A 23,209-nucleotide genomic window follows, 5' to 3' on the forward strand; every position below is an offset into this window, starting at 1 on the left:
GGGCCTAGTCAGCTGTGTTAGCTCAGCAATGCTCAAAGAGAAAAATCAAGCACTGTCTCCCTATACGTGACTGTTTCCTGTGCTCCGCATTGCGGGTTGTAACACAGATTCTGGCAGCCTTTATTCAAACAATAGTTTCCCTTAAATTGTTATTTCTAACTCTGAATGAAGAGACATTAAGTGCTACACATATCTAATTCTGTCATCCTATTAATTTTAATGAGTATAGCCCCATCTGTTTCGGTCAAGCACCCTCAATGTATGTGTGTGAGAAAGGTAGGGTAGCGTGCTGCTTTGTTTCTTTGTCCCTGTGCATTGATGTATCATTTCGAGAGCAGTGGCTGTGTGCAGCTGAGAGACCTGGTTTCAGATGCAGTCAGAGCATCCTCAGGCACATTAATAACGGAGTAGTCTGACAGGAGCAGCTTTGCCTGTCTTTGTTTTCCACTGTAGGTGAAGGGAGACATGGATCTCTCTGTTTTGCCAAATAACAACCATCCTGACAAATTCCTGCAGCTTGACGTAAAGTCTTTAACGAGGAGCTCAGCTGTCCTTCAGGCCAGCCTGGCGAGGTTTCCGGGTGGAAATTATCCTGCTGCACAACACTGGCAAAACCTTGTCTACTCACAGGTAAGATCTAGGGGCACAAAAATATGGGGATGGAGGCTTGTTTCTTTCTCGCTATCTGCCATTTCACCATTTATGCAACAAGAAGCCTATAGGAAGAGTACAAGGTGGCTGCTCTGTCTTCCAACTTAGTCTTTCTCTCTTCCTTAACATTAGGAAATTTAATTTATTTATAAAATACATGGATTCTCTCATTCATTAATACCCCTCCTAGCATTAGCTTCTCTGCCTATCCTCATTTTAGATTTCAGGTGGCCCTCATTTACTCCTTCCCTTCAATAATTTTCAAAATAATTGTTATATGCACAAATAAGACTTTGGGGGAAAAACTCCCGTCTCTATCTTTTGGTGTAATCTAAGCATAAAGCATCAGAAATTTACATTGTGGGCATAAATAATCCTCTAAAACAGCTGGAGATCTTCCTTCTGCCTCCCTTAGACTAGCTCCCTTTCATAGCATACACAGAAGACTTAGAGAACAGAACAATGGAAACCTAATTATTGAAGGGAAAAAATACAGCGAACTCTCCACTTGAAAAAGTGCTAGCTATTATTGTAGATATTCTTATTTTCCACAGGTGTCCGTGTGGACAAGGAATACCAATTAGACCTTCAAACCCAGAGCAGGTTTTATTTCTCTTTTCTTTTGCATTTTCCTTCTTTTTGCTGACCAAAAGAGAAGAATAAAACTGTGATGAGTTCCATCTGCTGGAGTAAACATAAAGGCCCTAACTGTTGCGCAGCTAATGAAACAGGAATAATCTTTGCTTTAAGACATGAAGGCTAATGGGGTTACGAGTTAGTCAATTTAGAAACAGGAAGAAGCATTTCATTACAGAACAGATGTGACTGACCTACAAACCCCTGCAAGTCATTAAATCCTTTGGAGTGGTTCAAATTCCCTGAACAGAAATTTGTTTTCTTTTAAGAACAGTTGCTACTCATGAGTCCTGGTGTAAAGTGACTCCTTTGTGGTATGTTTGTGGGCTCCTCGGGACCTTTATCATGAGATCATTCAAAATCAAGTACACTCAAATGATTATGTAAGTGTTTCCTCCACCTATAAGGATTTTAATTTATTTCCATTGTAAGGCAGCCTATTATGACAACTGGCATTTTTTGAATTTTGCATCAGTCACTTCGGTAATCCTCAAACCCTTCTGCCATTTCATACCCAGCCATGTTGTTGTTGTATTTGTAGGCGTTCTTTTTTTTAGTTTTAAATGAAATGAAATGAAATTGCTCCTTTTTCCTCTTTATTGTTTATATCACAGAACAAAATGATTCAAAAATCAGTTCAGAAAACTTGGCCCTTCTATGCTATGCAGTTTAGTCTAAGAAAACATATCCAATAAATTCCTTTGAGGTTGGAACACATTGATCTAACATCTTTTGTTTGGTACTGAAGTTGACCTATTTCCTTCATGTGAAACTTCACAGTTTAAAACTCTGTTGAATGTTGTTCCTAAACCTAAATGAAATGCAAATTTTTAAAAGGCAACTTTTTCTACAGGCCCCACTAGGTGGAAATAGTTACTCAAAGAAAAACCAAAGAGGTACACTTCTGCTTCACAGGTCTTTGAATATGTGTTGTTAGTCATTATAGACTTCAAATAAACTTGATTTAGTTATCCTTTTAGCCTAAGAAGAAATGTTAAATGACCTCGTAAAGGCCGGTGTACTAATTGGCCAATTATCAATGCATGGAGTGGAGAGGCAGGACATCAAGTACAAATACAGGTAATCAGGTAGATGTGGCACAAAATATGAATAACAACAACAATATTCACCACTTCACTTTGCAATGCATCAGTAACTAATTCTCTTTTGGGGATAGATCTTAAAATCCATGATTGATATATTCATTGGATAAAACAATAAATGTCATAGAAATGGCCATATAGAAGTTTTAAATATTTGCCATGATACCACAATAGCATGCCATGAAAGAAGACACTGAATATGCAAGTATATTGAGGTGTTAGGCACACATAAGGTGGTGGCTACCAAATAGTTCTTAATTTAAAGCTCACACTCCATTGGGGAGTCAGTAAGTCAATGGGAAGAACATAGAATAAAGAAGTTAGAAACTTGGTTTCTTATCTCAAATTCACAATAAACCAGTTTTGGAGACATCTATCACGGCCCTTAATTCATGCCTCAGTATTTCCACTTGCAGTATTAGGATAATATTTATTTTACATATTTCCTTAAAAGTGAGAGCAAATGAAATATGAAGTAAAAGCAATTGAGAGCCAGATTTTCCTATAAAAGATCAAGAATATGTATGGAAGTATGTACATATATATTGTTATTTATACCAGTATTTCAAAATGTATTGAAGTTATCCTTTCATTAGAATTTATTAGCAGATAATTCCATTTCCATTATTTTATAAATATTGTGGATGAAGGGGTATGTGTATATGTGTGCACACATGCACGCGTGTGCACATAGTGGTTGAGGGGATGTACTCAATAAATATGTCAACCTGTGTGACTAAACCAAGCAGTAGATATAATACCACATGAAATCTACACGAACTCCAGAGTTGTGTCAACCGATCCTTTCATCCCACAACACACAAGTGCACGGTGTTTAGGATATAGATTACCTTATGGAATGGCAAAGCACTTAACCTGCAGTCATTACCTTCAAACTCGGGGTAACTCAGCAGTTAAAACAGAGATTCCCTAGGTTTGAAATGTCACATTGAATTCTTAAATATTGGTATCATTTTATTATCAATGATTTATCATCTAGATTTTAAAATTCACTTTCCATTTGCAGAGGAAATTCTCCTGGCCATTGCTATATAAGCTAAAGCGATACCATTCAATCTATTTTTTTTGCTTTCTGAGACTTAGTCTCACTGTGTCACCCAGGCTGGAGTGCAGTGGCACAATCTTGGTTCACTGCAACCTCTGCCTCCCAGATTCAAGCAACTCTTGTGCCTCAGCCTCCTGAGTATCTGGGATTACACGCACCCACCACCACACCTGGCTAATTTTTTGTATTTTTAGTAGAGATGGGGTTTCACCATGCTGGCCAGGCTGGCCTCGAACTCCTGCCTCAAGCTATCCATCCAATTTGGCCTCCCAAAGTGCTCGATTATAGGGATGAGTCACCATGCCTGGCCTCAATCTAGGAAAATAAGCAGTGATGGTCTCAGTTGATTCAGTAACCAGGGACATTGTAATTCCCATCTATGCAGATACTCTGGTTTCCCATATTTGCAGAGAGTATACACAGATATTATTTGATTCTGTTATATTTATACTTCTCCTTAAATTCTTTCACCAGAGAAATAAAGAAGCTTCACAACAAATTTTATGTCAGTCCAATGAAGAAACATTCACCAAAATCTAATGTTTCTAATTGTTCAATTAATTTTGGGGATGTTTCTGATGAAGGCATTTAGAAATGTATTCCAAATATTTCTGCCAACCCCTTTATAAAACAAGTAATGAAAAAAGGCTGATTTTTTAAAATGTGATAAAATAACGTGTTTTTCAAACAACCCCATCAAAAAGTGGACGACGGATATGAACAGACATTTCTCAAAAGAAGACATTTATGCAGCCAACAAACATCTGAAAAAAAGCTCATCATAACTGGTCATTAGAGAAATGCAAATCAAAACCACAATGAGATACCATCTCATGCCAGTTAGAATGGTGATCATTAAAAAGTCAGGAAGCAACAGATGCTGATGAAGATGTGGAGAAATAGGAATGCTTTTACACTGTTGGTGGGAATGTAAACTAGTTCAACCATTGTGGAAGACAATGTGGCGATTCCTCAAGGATCTAGAACTAGAAATACCATTTGACCCAGCAATCCCATTACTGGGTATATACCCAACGGATTATAAATCATTCTACTATAAAGACACATGCACACGTATGTTTGTTGAGTCACAACAGCAAAGACTTGGAACCAACCCAAATGTCCATCAATGATAGAGTGGATAAAGAAAATGTGGCACATATACACCATGGAATACTATGCAGCCATAAAAAAGGATGAGTTCATGTCCTTTGCAGGGACATGGATGAAGCTGGAAACCATCATTCTCAGCAAACTATCACAAGAACAGAAAACCAAACATCGCATGTTCTCACTTATAACAGGAAGCTGGACAATGAGAACACGCGGACACAGGGAGGGGAATATCACACATCAGGACCTGTCTGGGGTTTGGGGGCAAGGGGAGAGATAACATTAGGACAAATACCTAATGCATGCAGGGCTTAAAACCTAGATTATGGGTTGATGGGTGCAGCAAACCACCATGGCACATGTATACCTATGTAACAAACCTGCACGTTCTGTACATGTATCCCAGAACTTAAAGTATAATTAAAAAAAAATCAAATGTCAAGAAAGAAAAATGTGTGTCTTTTTTTTTTCCATTTATTGTGGTGGTCCTTAATTTTCTAATTAGCAGTTGCACATCAGAATATTTTCAGACTAACTCCTTTGTTATATCTTTTCCTGGCTTCTATCACATCAGTTTCAGAATCAAGGAGCATTCCAGACTAAACCTGTGAGATGGAGGGAAAGGCTAAGGGTGAAAGGCTGCTGCTCTTCCATTGATTTCTAGACAATATCATTTACTGAATTTATTTCCTAATCACCTTTCTGCACTCTTTTTCAATCCAATCAAACTCTTTTTTCCCATAAATTTCAATGTCTTTCCTTTTTATCATGAGTTTTTTGTGTGTGTATAATTGTATTTCTTCTGTCTCTGAAAACACGTCATGCCTTCCTAAGACTGTCTCTATTTTCAATCTTCCATTTATTATTTTGAAAAAAACAGTGCTGGGGCTGGGTGCCATGGGTCATGCTGTAATCCCAGCACTTTGGGAGGCTGAGACGGGCAGATCACTTGAGGCCACGAGTTCAAGGTCAGCCTGGCCAACATGGCAAAACCCGATCTATACTAAAAACACAAAAATTGGCCTCACGTGGTGGCATGGCCTGTAATCCCAGCTACTCAGGGGGTTGAGGCATGAGAAACGCTTGAAGCTGGAAGGCAGAGGTTGCAGTTAGCCAAGATCACGCCACTGCATTCTAGCCCAGGCAACAGAGCAGGACTGTGTTTCAAAAAAAAAAAAAAAATCCCAGCACTTTGGGAGGCCAAGGCAGGTGGATCACCAGGTCAGGAGTTCGAGACCAGCCTGGCCAACATGGTGAAACCCCGTCTCTACTAAAGATACAAAAAATTAGCTGGACTTGCTGGCACGCACCTGCAATCCCAGCTACTCAGGAGGCTGAGGCAGGAGAATCGCTTTAACCGGGGAGGGGGAGATTGCAGTGAGCCAAGATCGCACCACTGTACTCCAGCCTGGGCGACAGGGTGGGACTCCATTGAAAGAGAGACAGAGAGAGAGAAAGGAAGGAAGGAAGGAAGGAAGGAAGGAGAAAAAGAGAGAAAGAAAGAGAAAGGAAAGAAAGAGAGAGAGAGAGAAAGAAAGAGAAAGAAAGAAAGAAAGAAAGAAAGAAAGAAAGAAAGAAAGAAAGAAGGAAAGAAAGAAAAGAAAGAAAGAAAGAAAGAAAAGAAAGAGAGAAAGAAAGAAAGAAAGAAAAGAGAGAAAGAAAGAAAAGAACAGTGTTGCACAATACAATAATTTCTCCTTTCTAAGCTTAAATTGGATGACAATGTGGTACTTCGCAGGTGCTTATATTATCTAGGAAGTAGATTGATAGCATCATCAAGTTCTTCAGGGTACCAAGTTATACTAATTTATAGGATTAGGGAATTGGCCATGGATGGCATATTTCCAAAAACAACACCCAAATTGCTACACCAAACTGTTCTTAGTTGAGACCCAAATGTCTCTGGCATGAAAGCCTATATTAAAGGTACCTTGTAGGTTATAATACCACCTGTGAGCACCAAGAGCCCTGGTTATCTGCAGGGAAAGGCAGGACATAAGGTTTCAGAGAAGCCTGAATCACACCATGGAGGGTCCATGGGCTTTGTCTAAGATTTTGAATTTTATCCTGAAAATTTTGAAGAATCAGTGAAAAATTTAAGCAGAAGAATGACACAATCAAATATGTTCTTTATAAAGCTTTCCATTCTAGCAATTTAAAACAAAAATTTTGTGTTCACAGAAGAGCTGATTTTCTGAGAAAGTTTATGTGCTGACACATGAAATACACACAAAATGCCTTCTTTTCACTAAGATTATGATAACGATTACACTGAATGCATAGATTAAAATGGAGAAAACAGAAATTTTTATGACCTTGATTCTCTCAATCCATGAACATGATGTGTCGTTTTATTTATTCAGTTCTTCATATGGCCTTCAATAATATCTTGTAATTCTCCACAAAAAACTATTCCATATAATTTGTTAGGTTTATATCTAAATGCTTATATTATTTTTCTCTTGATAATAGTACCTTCTAAGTCATGTTTTATAATAGAGCATTACTCATGCTTACTATTGATCATTATATACTGATTTTGAATCCAGAAAGTGTGTTAAAATCTCTTATTTTGCCCATAAACATCCCTGTAGATAATCATGTCATCTGCTATTTGTTTATTTATAATGCTATTTCTTTTATTTACTTATGTTTCTATTCTTTTTGCGTTGCTTTGAGCTTCCACTGCAAAATTATACGGACATTGTGATTACTAGCATCCTTTTATTAATTCTGAAACTAAAATAAGTATTTCTAATATTAAACCATCAAGTAAACTTTGTTCTGTAAGTTTGGGGCCCATTCCCTTAATTAGCGTAAGAAAATTTTCTACTAGTTCTAGTTCACTAACAGTGTTTGCTTTAAATGTGTTTGAATATTTTGAAAGTCTTTTTCTGATCTATTGTAAAATTTAATGTTTTTTTCCTGTTAATGCGGTAAATTTCATTAATATTCTAATATTAAACCATCCTGTTGGCATAACATCTTTCCCTGGTAAAAATCTGTTTTATCTTGTTACATATAATTTGTACATATTGTAGGATTCTGTTCAGCAAAATTGCATTTAAAATTTTGCGTTTATGTGTATAAGAGAAATTGGCTTATACTTTTCTTTTACTTACTGCCCTCATCTGAAGTTTATACTAACTTCAAAAGTGAGCTGGGAATTGCTGCTTTTCCTATTTTCTGGAAGAATTTGACTAAGAAATTATGTATTTTGAGAATGGTAGAAGTTGACTGCAAAACCCTCTGACCTGCTGTTCTTAAACGTGTGTGCTTGGAGGAGGTTTAAAACTATTGATTCGACTAGTCAAATTATCACAGATTTGTTAATTTTTTTTTAGTTTTTCTTAAATAAGTTTGGCAAGTTATATTATGTAAGAAATTGTCCGACTGCACATAAATGTTTAAAGTCGCTCAGTTTATTTTCTGATTGTTTCTTAATCTCTGCTGTGTCTCTTGTCAAGTTCCCTTTACATTCCTAACTGGGTGGATTTGTGTCTCTATTATTTTTCTTGAGCACTATTGCCAGAGATATTTTTTTCTTTCCTTTTTCTTTAATTCTTACAGGTATTACATTATATATACATGATTATAACAGTTTACCAATGTCAACATTTTACCAGCTTGAATGAGTACAGCAATCATATCTCCTATATGTCCCATTACCCTCTCCCACTTATAATCATCTTAAATATTTCCTCTACATTCTTTGAGGATCATATTAAACAGTTATAATTTTTACTTCAACTATCAAAGATACTTTAGAAAACTTGAGAAGAAAAGTCTACTGTATTTACCCAAATTTTTGCTCTTATGTCCTTTATTCATTCCTGATATTCCAAAATTTCTTCATTTATCGGTTCCTTTCTGTTTAGAGAACTTCCTTTAACTATTCTTTTAGGGTAGATCCACTGGCAAAAAATTCCGTTAGTTTTCTTTCATCTGAAAATGTCCTGATTTCTCCTTCATTCTTGAAGGAAATATCACTGATTACAGAGTTCTGGGTTGACAATTATTTTCTTCAGCACTTGGAAAATGTTGTGTACCTTCCTTCTGGCCTTCCTGATTTCTGATAGGAAATCTACCGTCATGCGAATTGTTTTTCCCCTGTAAGCAATGAATGACTTCTGTCTGGCTGCTTTCAAGATTTTTTTCTTTGTCTTTAGTTTTCAGAAGTTTGAATATTATGCATCATGCTGTGGATATCTTTGGATTTGTCCTGTTTGGTGTTCTCTTATCTTCTTGAATTTGTATGTTTATGTTGTTTGCCAAATTCAGGATATTTTCAGCCATTATTTCTTTTTTTTTTTTTTAATTATTATACTTTAGGTTTTAGGGTACATGTGCACAATGTGCAGGTTTGTTACATATGTATCCATGTGCCATGTCGGTTTGCTGCACCCATTAACTCGTCATTTAGCATTAGGTATATCTCCTAATGCTGTCCCTCCCCCCTCCTCCCACCCCACAACAGTCCCCAGAGTGTGATGTTCCCCTTCCTGTGTCCATGAGTTCTCATTGTTCAATTCCCACCTATGAGTGAGAACATGCGGTGTTTGGTTTTTTGTCCTTGCGATAGTTTACTGAGAATGATGCTTTCCAGTTTCATCCATGTCCCTATAAAGGACATGAACTCATCATTATTTATGGCTGCATAGTATTCCATGGTGTATATGTGCCACATTTTCTTAATCCAGTCTATCGTTGTTGGACATTTGGGTTGGTTCCAACTCTTTGTTATTGTGAATAGTGCCGCAATAAACATACGTGTGCATGTGTCTTTATAGCAGCATGATTTATAGTCCTTTGGGTATATACCCAGTAATGGGATAACTGGGTCAAATGGTATTTCTAGTTCTAGATCCCTGAGGAATCGCCACACTGACTTCCACAATGGTTGAACTAGTTTACAGTCCCGCCAACAGTGTAAAAGTGTTCCTATTTCTCCACATCCTCTCCAGCACCTGTTGTTTCCTGACTTTTTAATGATGGCCATTCTAACTGGTGTGAGGTGGTATCTTTTAAATGTGTTTTTCCAAAGAAATAGCTTTCAACTTTGTTTATCTTCTCCATTGTATATATTTATTCTCTTTAATATGTGTTGATTCTGTATTTACATTTATGATTTCATTTTGACTGTTTTATTATATTTATTCAATGGCTTTATTTTTAAGACTTTGAATTCAATGCTTAATACCTCATTAATTTTCTCATTCTGCTTTATAATGCAAGTATATATGCCCATAATATTCTCTCGAAATACCATTTCAGATCCAGCCAACAATATTGTAATGTAGCATTTCTCACTTTCATTCTATCCTAAATTTTAAAATGTTTATTATTATTTCTTTGAAATATATTTTTAAATGTCAGCAGAATGTGCTATTTTATGTTTTTGATAATGATTTCTAGATTTATAACTAAGTTGTCAATGGTCGAAAAGCATGGTCCATGTAATATTGAATCTTTGAAATTTCTTTTGGAATTTAACATGCTATCAATTTTATAAAATTTTCAGTGTACATTTTTAAAATGAATATTTTCAATTGTTTAATAAAGACATCCATATATGTCACTTGAACAAACCTTTTGATTTTATGGTTCACATCTTCTTTATTCTTTTTTTTTCCATAAGTTATTGAGGTACAGGTGGTATTTGGTTACATAAGTAAGTTCTTTAGTGGTGATTTATGAGATTTTGGTGCACCCATCACCCAAGCAGTATACGCTGCACCGTATTGGTACTCTTCTATCCTTCACCTCCTCCCACTCTTCCCTCCAAGTTCTGAAAGTCCATTGCATCATTCTTATGCCTTTGTGTCCTCACAGCCTAGCTCCCACATATCAGTGAGAACATATGATGTTTGGTTTTCCATTCCTGAGTTACTTCACTTAGAATAATAGTCTCCAATCTCATCCAGGTTCTTTATTCTTAATGATTGTTTTGCATGCTTGAGAAAAATTACATGTATAAATTTCTCTGTGTAATAATTTTAAGTTTTGTTTTATACATGTTGAGACTATTTTATTAGATGCATACAAGTTTAGAATGATAATATTTTACTAATGTTAACTAACCTTATTCATTTTCCAGCAACAATCTTTATATCTAGCAAAGCTTTTGACCATGTGTATTTTGTCTCCAAGGATCTTGCCAGGAATTTTACTGGTCAAGCTTGAGTTTCATTAGGTTTGCTGAGCATCTAGTAAGGATTTACCACAATAAAAAAAAAAAAATACACACACAAACATATATGTATATACACACATCTATACACATATGTGTGTATATTTATATATAATGGTATATGAATATATTATATATGCCATATGTATCACCTAACATATATATATATATCATCACATATGTATAATCATCTTCTGCTATATAGAGCACATTCACAAGAGTCCTGAGATGTGCATAGTGTCACAAAAAAAGAAAGTCAGCCAAAATTTTGTGAAAGATTTCAAGGGCCAGTCTTGGAAGTGGTCTTTCATCCACATGTCAATGGACATAAAACATGTGGCCCCAATATAAAATCAAAAACAGACTGAGAAGGGCAGATATCCTCTGTGCTTAGGAAGTGGAAATAAAATTAGTGAGCATTTAGTGAGTCACAACACCCAGTTCTCATTGTTTATATTTGCCTAGTTTAAATTTTTATATTTTTTTACTCTAATTCTTTCTGAATCTTTATATTTTAGGCATTTCTGTTGTAAATATTTTATAATTTAATTCATTTTTTAAAATCTGATCTGACAATCTCTGTCATTGCAATAGGGAGTTTATTCCATGTGCATTTAATGTGATTATTTATAATTGTTTTTCTGTGTTTCTGAGATTTTCCACCTGTATTCTTTTTTGTAGTCTTTTTAAAGATTGTTTAGTCGTCATCTTTTTCCTACTGCTCTGGTGACTTAGAAGCTGTACATTCTTTCTCTACTTGTTAGTAATATCTCTATCTCCTCATTGAAATTGTTTCTTAAAATTTTCTAATAAAAAATGTGTGTTAAACTTACTGTACTCCAGTGTATTCATTTCTCTTACTTTAAAATTCACAAATTAGTGATTATTACTATCATCTCTATTTCACCTAAATCAATGCTTGCCTGGATTCACACACACATTTATCAATTTTTTTGCTTTCTGTCTTTCTTTCTCTCTCACATTTCTCTTGTATCTTAAATGTCCGTTATCAACTTTCTTCTTCCTGAATTACATTGTTAGAGTTTTTACAATAAACTATTAATTTTCTACACTTAATTTTCTTTGTTCAAAAATGCCTTCTATCTCACTCTCTTTATTGAATTATAGTTTACTTCACATAGAGTATATAATGATTAAAGTGTATACATGATAAATGAACAAGTTATGGTTAATACAGAAAAGCCTAGGTAAGCTTTGAAGTGTTACCTTTTTTAAATAAATATTTTAAAAGGTAATTTATTTTAGTGCCCAAGTAATTAAAATAGTTGAATTACTGTTGAGTTTTCCTCTGGTAAATGTATTCTTTCTTTTTTTTTTTCTTTCTTGTGCAGTAGAGTGAAGGGTTTTTTGTTATTCATGTTCTGAAAGTTATTTAAAAAAATTTTTCAAGATACAAATAAAAGCTCAACCAAAATCAGTATTGCTTATTTTGTAATTAAATTCATAATAAATTTATACTATTAATTTTCCTTCGCCTCTCAGACATAAATTCACATGCAGTGCAAAAATAAATAGTACTATGCTCTATAGTAAACCTCACAACTTTCAAAAATATCATCTAGAAATAAGGGTTTGAATATATAAATATATTTAAAATATATCTCTGAGTATTTCGCTATTTTTACACATTAGATTTTCCAAGTCTATATACATTGTAATAGAGTGTGTACTTTTTTTCTTGATCTCCCCAAAACTGGATTTTCATTTATACATCTTATTTAAGAAACTTAACCAACAGTGTAGAAGACAATCTGACAAACCCAATTTGTCAGTGTCAGGAGAATTATCCCTCTTCAGAGATGATCAAAGATGCCTAGCCTTGAAGAAAAAAAAATTAAGTAAAAATTATACTAAGCTCATACCATTTAAATTTCTTATCAAATTACTTTTTGCTCAATTCAGAAACATTACTTTGAAGCAGTCTATCTTTGAGATAAATGCTAAGACAAGAAGATTTATTATTTCATTGCAAACTTCAGTTTTACAGAATATAAGTTGACTTTGAGCAGAACAAGGACCTATTAAAGTCAGAGAGGGGTCTGCAAGTTGAGCTCTAAGTATGTGAAAAATGCATGGATTAAGAAAATTAGGGAAATCCAACACCGAAGAGAATGGGAATGGTTTCATCTAGATTATTTTTTTTCCTGCTAGCCATTTCAGAAGGAAACTACATTTAACAGTTTCCAACTTTAGCTTATATAAATTAATGTTACCTATATACACTAATAAATGTTCACAGCATCAGAGTATTGATAATCATAAATATGACTCAGAAGCATAAAATTCCTATTAAATGTTCTCTGTTTTGGGTGTCTAAAATACATGAGATACATTTACTGAAAAATATCTGTAAATTAAGGAAATGAGCCACTTCTTTTTAAAGATTAAAGATTATCCAAAATTAACTTATATGAAATCCCTCTCTTGATGTCCCAAGACAAATGAAACATGACTCCATAAGCTTTTTGATTCTTCTTAATTTGTATTTGACCAATGAACAAATTTTAATTTCCAAAATGAACAAATTTTTAATTTCTACCTTCATGATAGCTTGATATACTTAAGAAGAAAACAAAACAAAGTAAAAATCTGAAGGTCAAGCCAGACACAGAAAAGCACACATTATATGATTTTATTTAGAGAAAATATGAGATGAGTCAAAACTAATCTATGCTGTTAGAATTTGGGTGCTATTATAGTTATGCTTTGGGCAGGGGCAGGGAGGGTGACTGGAAAGGAGCATGAGGTGTGTTAGTAATGTCATATTTCTAGGTCTGGATGTTGAATCTTGAGTTTGTTTGGTTTGCAAGAATTTATAGAGCTATGTATTTATATATATGAATATGATGCTTCAATTTAAAAAGTGTTTAAAAACAAGAAAATCAGTATTAGAGCTATGTAACAGCCAGTCTTTACACACACAGATGCTAAATTACATGTACAGTGCTAAGTTAGCTTAAACCTGAAAGCTGTCTGAAACGGGAACCATGACAGTATTTGTGAAAGTCGAGGCATATCTCTAAAATGTCTTTTAATTTTGACTTTGCTGGATTAGCATAGCAATATTAAATACTATTTTAATAAGTCATGGAATATAAAAATAGAGATAAGTAAAATGTCATTAAATCTCAACGCAAATAACCTGAGAAAAGTTGGCTTTGTTCGGAATTCTACTATTTGAACTGGAGAGTAAACAAGGCTCTTTCTCTGTAGTTATAAAATAGCATTTTAATGAATGATTAGTAAAGCTGTTCAAGATCACACACAAAGAAAAAACTCAATTGATGTTCGATTTCTAGGTCAAAAGAAACCCTAGAATCCTTTTCTCATTCATTGTCCTAATCTGCTGGATTTCTGCACAAAATCAGCACATTATCAGGCACAGTTATCTCACATTGCATTCCCTACTATCAGAAGGCCCGTTGCTAAGAGATGCCTTGTTTCTTTGCCTCTTAGAGGGAAAAGAAGAATATTGCTGCTCAACGAATTAGGGGATCCAGTGCAGACAGCCTTGTCACTGCTGATAGCCCCCCACCATCCATGTCATCAGTTATGAAGAATAACCCACTCTATGGTGACCTAAGTTTGGAGGAAGCTATGGAAGGAAGAAAAAAGAACCCATCATGGACCATTGAGGAATATGACAAACGTTCCTTGCACACAAACCTCTCTGGACATCTGAAGGTACTCATGACTAAGAGTCAACCTCTTCAACTGATAAGGGAGATCAGTCAAATAATCCTAAAAGAAAGCAATATTGAAGTAACAAGTACTCTTCACTAGGCGCAGAATCTCTAGATTTCAGAACATTTGGGCTCTTGGCTTTTCTTTCTCCCTCCTAGTCAGTATTTGTGTTTATTTGTTTTGAGTTTTACAGTTTCAATGGTTACTGGCAACTGTATAGTGTACAGAAGAAAAAAACCATGTGGTACAGAACAAAGGTTTTCCAGGAGGGTAGAAGGTTTATTGAAAATTAATTTGCAAGATTACATTTTCTGTTAGTTTGTAAACATTTATGTTCATGAAGACTTAAGAGCGGATTTCCTAGTCTACGTTTATTCAAAAATATTTATTAAGTGTTCAGTGTTAGGCACTGTGCAAGGAACTTCTCATCAAAGATGATTTTATCTCAGCCCTCTCAGTGATTTAAGATTGCAGATTTACATTTTGGTCATTTTCCTGTGTCTCAGTAACAAAACAAGACAAAAACATTTCAACACAGGAAAAGTATGCAATGAACTCATTCACCCAGCTTAAACCCAACTTAAGTTTTTCTTTCTTTCTTTGCCCCCACTCGTGTCACCCCATCACATGAAAAACTTCAAAATACCTGAAAAGCAAGGAAGCAGCCCTCTGTTTTCTGAATGGACTGGATTCCTACCCAGCCTTGGCTTGCCTCCACCTGCCCTAGGCCAGGAAGGCCTGCCATTTTCCAAGTACATACCCTTCATTTAAAAATGTTTATCTAAGCTAAGCCCCATACCTTAAGCACTGGAGAATTTTTTTTCTTTTTTTGAAGAGGACAGCATCCTGTCTCCTTGAATCCTACTCACACTTTTTACAATTTCAAATATGTGCTGCTCAAAAGACCCACTGTCCAGATTCTTTGAAGTTTCTTAATCTCTCAGTAGATTGTATCTCCTCCTTTATGTAGCCCATTTTCCAGAGAAGTTTACATAACAGATGCTCTCCACAGAAACAATAATCTTGTATCTCTTTTTCCTTCTTTCTTTAAATTTTGCATTCCTTACCAAGTCTTAAGGACATCTAAAAAGTCACCCCTACTATTAGAAAAAAAAAAGTACTGATTTATTTTACAAACATTTCTTGACTGTATGTTAGGGCCTCTTCCTTTTGCTGTTTACATGCAAAATAAGGGAACTATGGAGGTGAATGTTCCTGTCCCTACTCTCAAAAAGTTGATCTAACTGAGCAAATTAACAGACAATAACTATAGAACAAGACAAAGGAAGCTAGCAGTAATAGTAACAGAAAGTGCCATGCAGTGTTCTGACTCATAAGTGGGAGTTGAACAATGAGAACACATGGACACAGGGAGGAGAACAACACACTCTGGGGCCTGTGAGGGGTGGGAGGCAAGGGGAAGGAGAACATCAGGACAAATATCTAATGCACGCGGGACTTAAAACCTAGTTGACGGGTTCATAGTTGCAGCAAACCACCGTGGCACAGCTATAACTATGTAACAAACCTGCACATTCTGCACATGTATCCCATAACTTAGAGTAAAAAAAAAAATCTGTACCCCAAATTCTCAGGGTACACTTTACCTATATAGAAACTTGTACATGTAACCCTGAAGCTAAAATAAAAGTTCATCAAAAAAGAAAACAAAATGCCTTTTCCCTCACATTTGCCAATACTGGTTGCTTTTCAAATAAATCATCAATGATTGGAAAAAATGGTAACACATTGTTTGCTGATTTTCATTTTTCTGATTGCCAGGCAAGGCTGAATATTCTAGTAAAAGTATAAAACTTGTTCACTATAAAAGCCCAAATTAGGATTAGTGCGATAGCACATAATTATCTCCTGTTCAATGTTGCCATAGACTTACCTATGATACTCTTCGTTCTCCATCCCAGGAAATTGCTGATTTTCAGGTTTTCTGCTCTTTCTTTGTAGAATTAGTCCATCATCACCATTGCCAGCAGCAGCACAATCAGTCAAGTTTTCTGATAATCCCATGTTATTACTTCCGTGCTTCTTTATTTCTTCTTCAACCTTGAGTGGAAGTTTGATATTAAGAATGGTTATTACTTTATACAATAAAAAGAAGTTTTGTTTCACTGAAAAAAAAATAAATAAAAATCAAAAAGACAAAGTGCCTGTAGCATAGGAAGGAGGCACAAGTCACATTTGATTACAAAAGGACTTCATGAAAAAGTAAACTTGTTATGGGCTTGAAGGATGTATAGGATTCCAAAAGGTATAGAAGGTTTGCCTAAGTGGGAAGGCTCTTTTGTCAGGAATAGCAAGAGCAAACGCAGAAATATACGAGCTACAGGTTAAGTAATAGAATAATGAGAAAATAAGGCTAGAAAATGAAGCTAAAAAATACTTGAATGTTACACTTAGGAAACTGAATATTATTGTCAATAGGAGTAATTTTTAAGCTGGACAATTATATGAGTTATGTTTAGGAAGAATAAGCCATAAATACAATAAGTGCCATGTTTTACTACAATCAGGACCTGCTCCCTCCCTCACCCAGTCCTCTGTGTACACTCTCACTCTCCCTAAAGCAGTGGACTCTGAGGTCTGAGGCCTGTTTTACAGGCCTCATAAGGTTATTCGTCAGCACTAACTTCCTGAGAGAAGCTTCCGGAAGCCATAGCTTTTGTTTTCATTAAAATTTCTTCTTATACCTCATTAATTCAACTTTTATCTTCACCCTTGTCTATATCTCATGGAGCCCCTAACTTATTTTCTGAAACCTTGACACCACTTTTAGGCTATAAACCCAAGTCCTTGTGGTCACTCCCATTTTTCTACATTGGTAAGAGTTTATAAGCCAGAAAAGAGAAAAGAAATCCATATTTAATTACAAAGGAAAGCTAGAAGCAGAATGTGACAAAATAGTCTCTATTAGTGAAGCTCTTAGTGGAGAACAGAGGCATTAAACTTACAAAGTGCAGGCATCTGATTAGGACACAAAATGAAGGATAGGCATGAGGTAGACGAGGATTTTTACATCATTACCCTTCTTCACAGATCATCCATATTTTATTTTAACATTTTAGCATTTCTAAAACTAAGAAGTTCAAACTAGTACTAGGGTAATGGGAGAATTATATTGCCATCATCAGAATCTATCCTCGCTTTCTATTAATACATGCATGCACATTCCTCTCCTAGCAGTGCGCCTGGAAGTCTGAAGCTAGGTTCATTGACCCCTGAGGCTGATAAAGAAAACTTGCTGTGCCACATTTCAGCTGACTTTAAGTCTCCTGAGACTGGAGAGGCAAAGAGAGGGTAGGCAGTCCACTGTAAGCCATTACAGTAAAGCAGGTGAAATATAATGAAGCATGCAGTAGGTTTGTGAAAGCAGAGATGGAGTATTCATTGTAAATGTGTTGTATATAAGGCATAGAGACCAAATCTACAGCACCAAAACATAGCAAGAGATGTAACAGGAAAAAAATGTATTTTTATAAATGTGTGGACAATAGGCTTTGCAGGTGATTTATCAGGTACAGGAGATCAGGTTGACTTGATAATTCTATGGGCCTGGAAGGAAAGAGGAAGTCTGTGAAAGAAAGAGAGACATGGGGAATAAATAAGAGCTGATGTAGGGAGGAATATAATGGGTCCTTTTTTCAGGAGGTCAAACAAAGTTTCTGCATGCCAGACATGTGGCATCCCTCTACAAGGAAAATCAGTGGGTCAAGAGTAATGGAAAAGACTCCTGACTTTTAGTCCTACTACTTCCATGAAAGTCAGCTTCCAGATTTACTGAAAACCCCACCAAGCATGTTTATTCCTGCCATGCAGACAAAATCAAACCTCAAAGGTTCATCTAAAGCAAAGAATTTTCATTTTATTTCAACTTACTATGCTGAATTACGTGCACTATTTATAGGATGTAAGGAACACTAAATTGGCTACAACATGATAGAAACACCATTGTGTTTCTGACCCTCTAATGTGAGCAATTTAATTAAAGAATCATGAAGGCCTCCTAATTAATTCTGATGCAGACCTGCAAATTGGAACTGCAGGGATTCCTTGTCAGCCAGGAAACTGTAGCTGAATTTTTATGCTATTCAAGGAAGGCTCATACCGCTCATGTGAGCCATGACCTTGAAGCCTTGCCCAGGACAGAGTGAATATGGACCATCAGTCCCCATGACAGTGTCTTGTTCTGCAATCTCAATTAATTTGTAACACTGACTGCTTACTGATTAATCATATTCTCCATGTAATTTTCTTTTAGGAAAATCCTAATGACCTGCGGTTTTGGTTGGGAGACATGTACACTCCAGGTTTTGACACTTTATTGAAAAAGGAGGAGAAACAAGAGAAGCATTCAAAATTCTGTCGTATGGGTCTGATTTTACTTGTCATTATCTCCATCTTGGTTATCATAGTGACTATTATTACTTTTTTCACCTGAGGAAACTGCAACAGTCAGAGCTACTTTAAATTTCCTAAAAATTTTTCTGATAAACATTTGAAACCCCCCCCCAATAACAAAAAAAAATGTACATGCAGTGTGAATGGATTGTTGATTGCATTATTACATGTAATTGTCCTGAAGAATGTGAATGTCGGGCATGATATGCTGGCTTCTCCACTTTGTTCTATAAAAGCTTTGTAAAAGTGCCAGCCTGAACTTTGTCCTTTGGGAAGCAGGAATTCTGAGGACCATAATCACAGAATAGTCACTATATGCAACCTACATTAAATATCTTTATAGGGAGCAAACAGTATCAAAAATTGTCAGCAGCTTTGTTTTCATGCTTAAACTATATTAATCTTGTTTTTAAAATACTGTTAACTCTTTACCACCTCATCCTCCTGTAATCACCAGAAAAGTTTGAGCTGATAATTTTTTTTTAACCAACTGCTGGGTAGCTGGGATAGCTGGGTAGCTGGTTGTGCTGCCAACTGAGTTAGATTCATTCTCTGTTTTATGTTCTTGTATCTCTGTTTAAGTCAGAAAAAAGGAAAGAGGGAAATGTCTTATTCAAATCTATTCTTATTTCCCCAGTAATCATCTATGATGCCCCAATTTCGTGTTGCAATTTTAATAGAATTAAACTTGGATAGGCCATAGTTACGTAATTAATTACATTTAGATCCAATTTATTCAAATTGGCTGTGACCTCTGGTGGCAGTCAGTGTGTATATATTGCCAACCACGGTCTAGGTTGGGGGTCCCCAGGAAAGCAGAGGGAATACTGCTAAGAGAACAGAGTTTGAAGCCTAACTGCTACTTGCTAACAGACTCTGGCAAGTTATTCTCTCAGAGAAGGAATGATATTACCTGCCCAACAGGGCTGCCCAAAGGACCAAATACAAAACAGGTATGAACAGTATCTGGCTCGAAATAAGCAGTTGCTTAGTTAAAGGCAGTTGTTACTATTAATTTGTGCTAGCTAAATGACAACCTGTGTTTACCTTCCATTGTCTGCAGATACCTGGGGACATGGTTGTAGACACAGATGGGAAATCAAGTCACCACCCTGCCCTTCCTTCTAGAACATCCTTTCCTAAGCCCCTCATTCCCACTCTTTTCTCATCTTTAAACAACCCAGCCAAAGGCTATCTTGTGCAAGAAACAAAAGAGGGACTTTCTCTTCTTCCCATGAGCCTAAAGTCAGATTTTGTCCTTTGATATTGCCATATCATTTTGTTGTATTTGTCTTAAAGATGCTTGAAATAAAGTACAGTAAAAGACAGTTTGGGACGGGCACGGTGGCTCGCGCCAGTAATCCCAGCACTTTGGGAGGCCGAGGTGGGTGGATCATGAGGTCAGGAGTTCGAGACCAGCCTGGCCAACATAGTGAAACCCCGTCTCTATTAAAAATACAAAAATTAGCCGGGGCGTGGTGGCGGGCACCTGTAGTCTCAGCTACTCGGGAGGCTGAGGCAGGAGAATCGCTTGAACCCTGGAGGCAGAGGTTGCAGTGAGCCAAGATTGTGCCACTGCACTCTAGCCTGGGTGACAGAGTGAGACTTCCATAAAAAAAATAAAAAATAAAAAAAAGACAGTTTTACTGGACAATAAAGTTGTTGTGTAGAAAAAAATGGCGTTAGTCATATTTGTAGTCCCTGATTTTTTATTCCTCTTCTCCTCCATGGGAGGTTCCAGTCCAATTTAAAACTGAATTACAGGAGAAATTTAAAACTGAATTAGAAGAAATAAAGTATTGGGGACTTTATCACTCTCACTGTGGACATAGATATTACTTGCTGTTACTCTGCCTTCAAAGCTTACCTGCCCAAAGTTTACCTCTAAGGGATTCAAAACATGTTCATGTCTCTGCTACACATGGAAAGCATCTGTGCTGCATCAGGTCACATGTGGCTGCCCAGGATTAAGCATGGGTAAGACTTTCTAAAGGCAATAAGCAGGAGTAACCAGAAAAGTGTAAAGGCTGCTTACCTGAATTCCTGTCTCCCTTGCCCCCATCTTATTATCTTTCTCTTCTGCCTAGTCAGTTCTGGTCAAGCACTTAGTAATCTTCTATTCTCTCTATCCCTCTTCTATTCTTATTTATTATACTATCAGTCATTTATGTTTCATCATAAATGAGTTTATTACTTTCCTATTGCTCCCAAACCAATCTTCATTTTTAGCTTTCAATGTAACCGTAAAATCAAAATATATTATTGCCCTGCATTGAATTAATGTTATGCATCTACATGTTAGGGCAAATTATAAATAAAGAGAATTTATCTATTTACACTCAAAATAATACCTTAAAAGAAGTTCCAATTTTGCCTTCTACAGTACAGATTTTTGTGAAAATGGAGCAGAAAGAGCATGAAGTCATGGAAAATGCAGAGGCAATGGCCCTAAACAGGCTTATGTTGAAATCGGCTTTCTTGAGAAGCTCTCGTCCAGATTCAATGAACTAGTGTTTCTAAAATATTTAAACACAATCCTTGGCAAATAACAGGTAGTCAATAAATAATAATTATTATTATCTTCAACACTGACTATTTTAGTAACTTTTTTTAACCTAAATTGGGGTGAGAACACATGACTTCACCAGTTATTAAGTTATAATAATTTAGTTTCAACAATAACCTTCCCCAGGTTTTTGTACACCCCCCCCCCACCCCGCCAAAAAAAGGTATCTTTTGTATTTTTGCTTTGTTTTTCTATATTAGGTGAGTGTGTGGGAGGCCTAAAAGCAAATGGTATATTACATTTTATTTAAAAAAAATCCAACTGTGCATATTTTTAAAAGTGTTCCTTCCCGACCCAAAAGGAGGATGAAAGTTGTTTTTTTAACATAATCCATTAATGGCCGCTCCAATTATATTCATGCTGCTGTCACCTAGTGGAGAGTTTAGTGAGTGGAAAACAGAAAAGGGACGGCTTGGATCCATTTCTCCAGAGTGCACTACTGCCATCTGGTGGTCATATTTACTATGCCTGCCCTCAGCTCTTGAAAAACCATTTTACCAAAGGGATATGCCTCTGTAATTACAATCAGTGTGATGGCATGACTAAGAGCTCCTGCAACCACTAATTTTGATACCCTCTCATCTTTCAAGAAAGCAAATATGACTGGCCTTGAGTCATACTGACACTTGAAGACAGAGCTGTAACCCTCAGCATCAACTGTTGACTCTGAGACACATTTTATGCTAAAGCGAAAAGCTAGAGGAATGTCTGGAAATTGCCCCATTTCTAATCTCTTCAAATGGGTTAAAGTTTTAGGAATATTAAACAATTTACTGCTTGTTTCAGAGTTGGTATGATCTCCTGAATTTCTACATTTGTAGCTCTCTGTATTGAGGGTGTCTTTAAATATTATTTTTTAGGAATGTTTTACTAAAATTAAATTTTAATAATGTTGAATTATTAAATCTTATCAGTACCCATTGTTTAACACAATTCTTAAGTTCTCCCCTCATATAATTGAATAAATATAATTTTATTATATCTGAGAAATAATTTTTAAAACTGTAATTGGGGCTGTTAAATCTCATCACCTCTGGATTTCTACTTCCAAACCTACAGAGTCTAAGAGAATATATACTTTAGAGGAAAGACAACTTTTTTGGTTTCTTCCAAATAATCACTTAGTCCAGGCTCTTGCCTCATGTGAGGTGAGAATATTCAGCCAAAGCGAACGACTTCAGAAACCGAACCCAGATTTCTGCCAGAGCAGTTGTTCTGCTTTCATTTCATAGACACTGTAACACATGTACCTCATCCAGTTTCCCTCGTTTTGCAGACTGTTGGAAAGGGAGTGGATAGGACTTCCTTGTGTGCATTTTGAGCCCTTCCCGCATTCCTGGCGCCATTTTATAATCTGCCATTTCCTGCCTCTTCCTTCCTGCCTTAAATATACGGTGCTCTGTCTTTCCTCAATGCCTTATACTTACTGAAAAGATGCAGAGTATATAGAACTATATGGACTATATAGACAATTGTGTGTCTGTATTTAAAATATATGCATACATACATAAATAAAATCCAAATGCAAAAGCTCTGTCTCCCAGGCTGGAGTACAGTGGCGCGATCTCGGCTCACTGCAAGCTCCGCCTGCCGGGTTCACGCCATTCTCTTGCCTCGGGCTCTGGGACTACAGGCGCCCACCACCACGCCAGGCTAATTTTTTGTATTTTTAGTAGAGACGGGGTTTCACCGTGTTAGCCAGCATGGTCCCAATCTCCTGACCTCGTGATCCACCCGCCTCGGCCTCCCAAAGTGCTGGGATTACG

At 36.2% G+C, this 23,209-nt stretch overlaps 2 protein-coding genes across 2 annotated transcripts in view; one reads left to right on the forward strand and one right to left on the reverse strand.

Annotated features, from left to right (window-relative positions):
* The first annotated feature begins 379 nt into the window (after positions 1–379).
* MINAR2 (membrane integral NOTCH2 associated receptor 2) lies at positions 380–20,443 on the forward strand. Its single transcript, XM_055299287.2, has 3 exons — positions 380–630; positions 14,237–14,464; positions 18,738–20,443. The coding sequence occupies exons 1-3, from the start codon at positions 466–468 to the stop codon at positions 18,915–18,917; spliced, it is 573 nt and encodes a 190-aa protein (XP_055155262.1). The 5' UTR covers positions 380–465; the 3' UTR covers positions 18,918–20,443.
* Positions 16,342–23,209, reverse strand: part of LOC129493299 (POTE ankyrin domain family member B) — a 128,376-nt gene continuing 121,508 nt past the window's right edge. Inside the window, exon 5 of the mRNA XM_063612401.1 lies at positions 16,342–16,525. Within this exon, the coding sequence (XP_063468471.1) occupies positions 16,355–16,525 (171 nt within the window). The 3' untranslated portion in view covers positions 16,342–16,354. The remainder of the gene's footprint in view (positions 16,526–23,209) is intronic.

The sequence above is a fragment of the Symphalangus syndactylus genome, chromosome 11, assembly GCF_028878055.3.
Source record: "Symphalangus syndactylus isolate Jambi chromosome 11, NHGRI_mSymSyn1-v2.1_pri, whole genome shotgun sequence".
In the NCBI taxonomy this organism is placed as follows: domain Eukaryota; kingdom Metazoa; phylum Chordata; class Mammalia; order Primates; family Hylobatidae; genus Symphalangus; species Symphalangus syndactylus.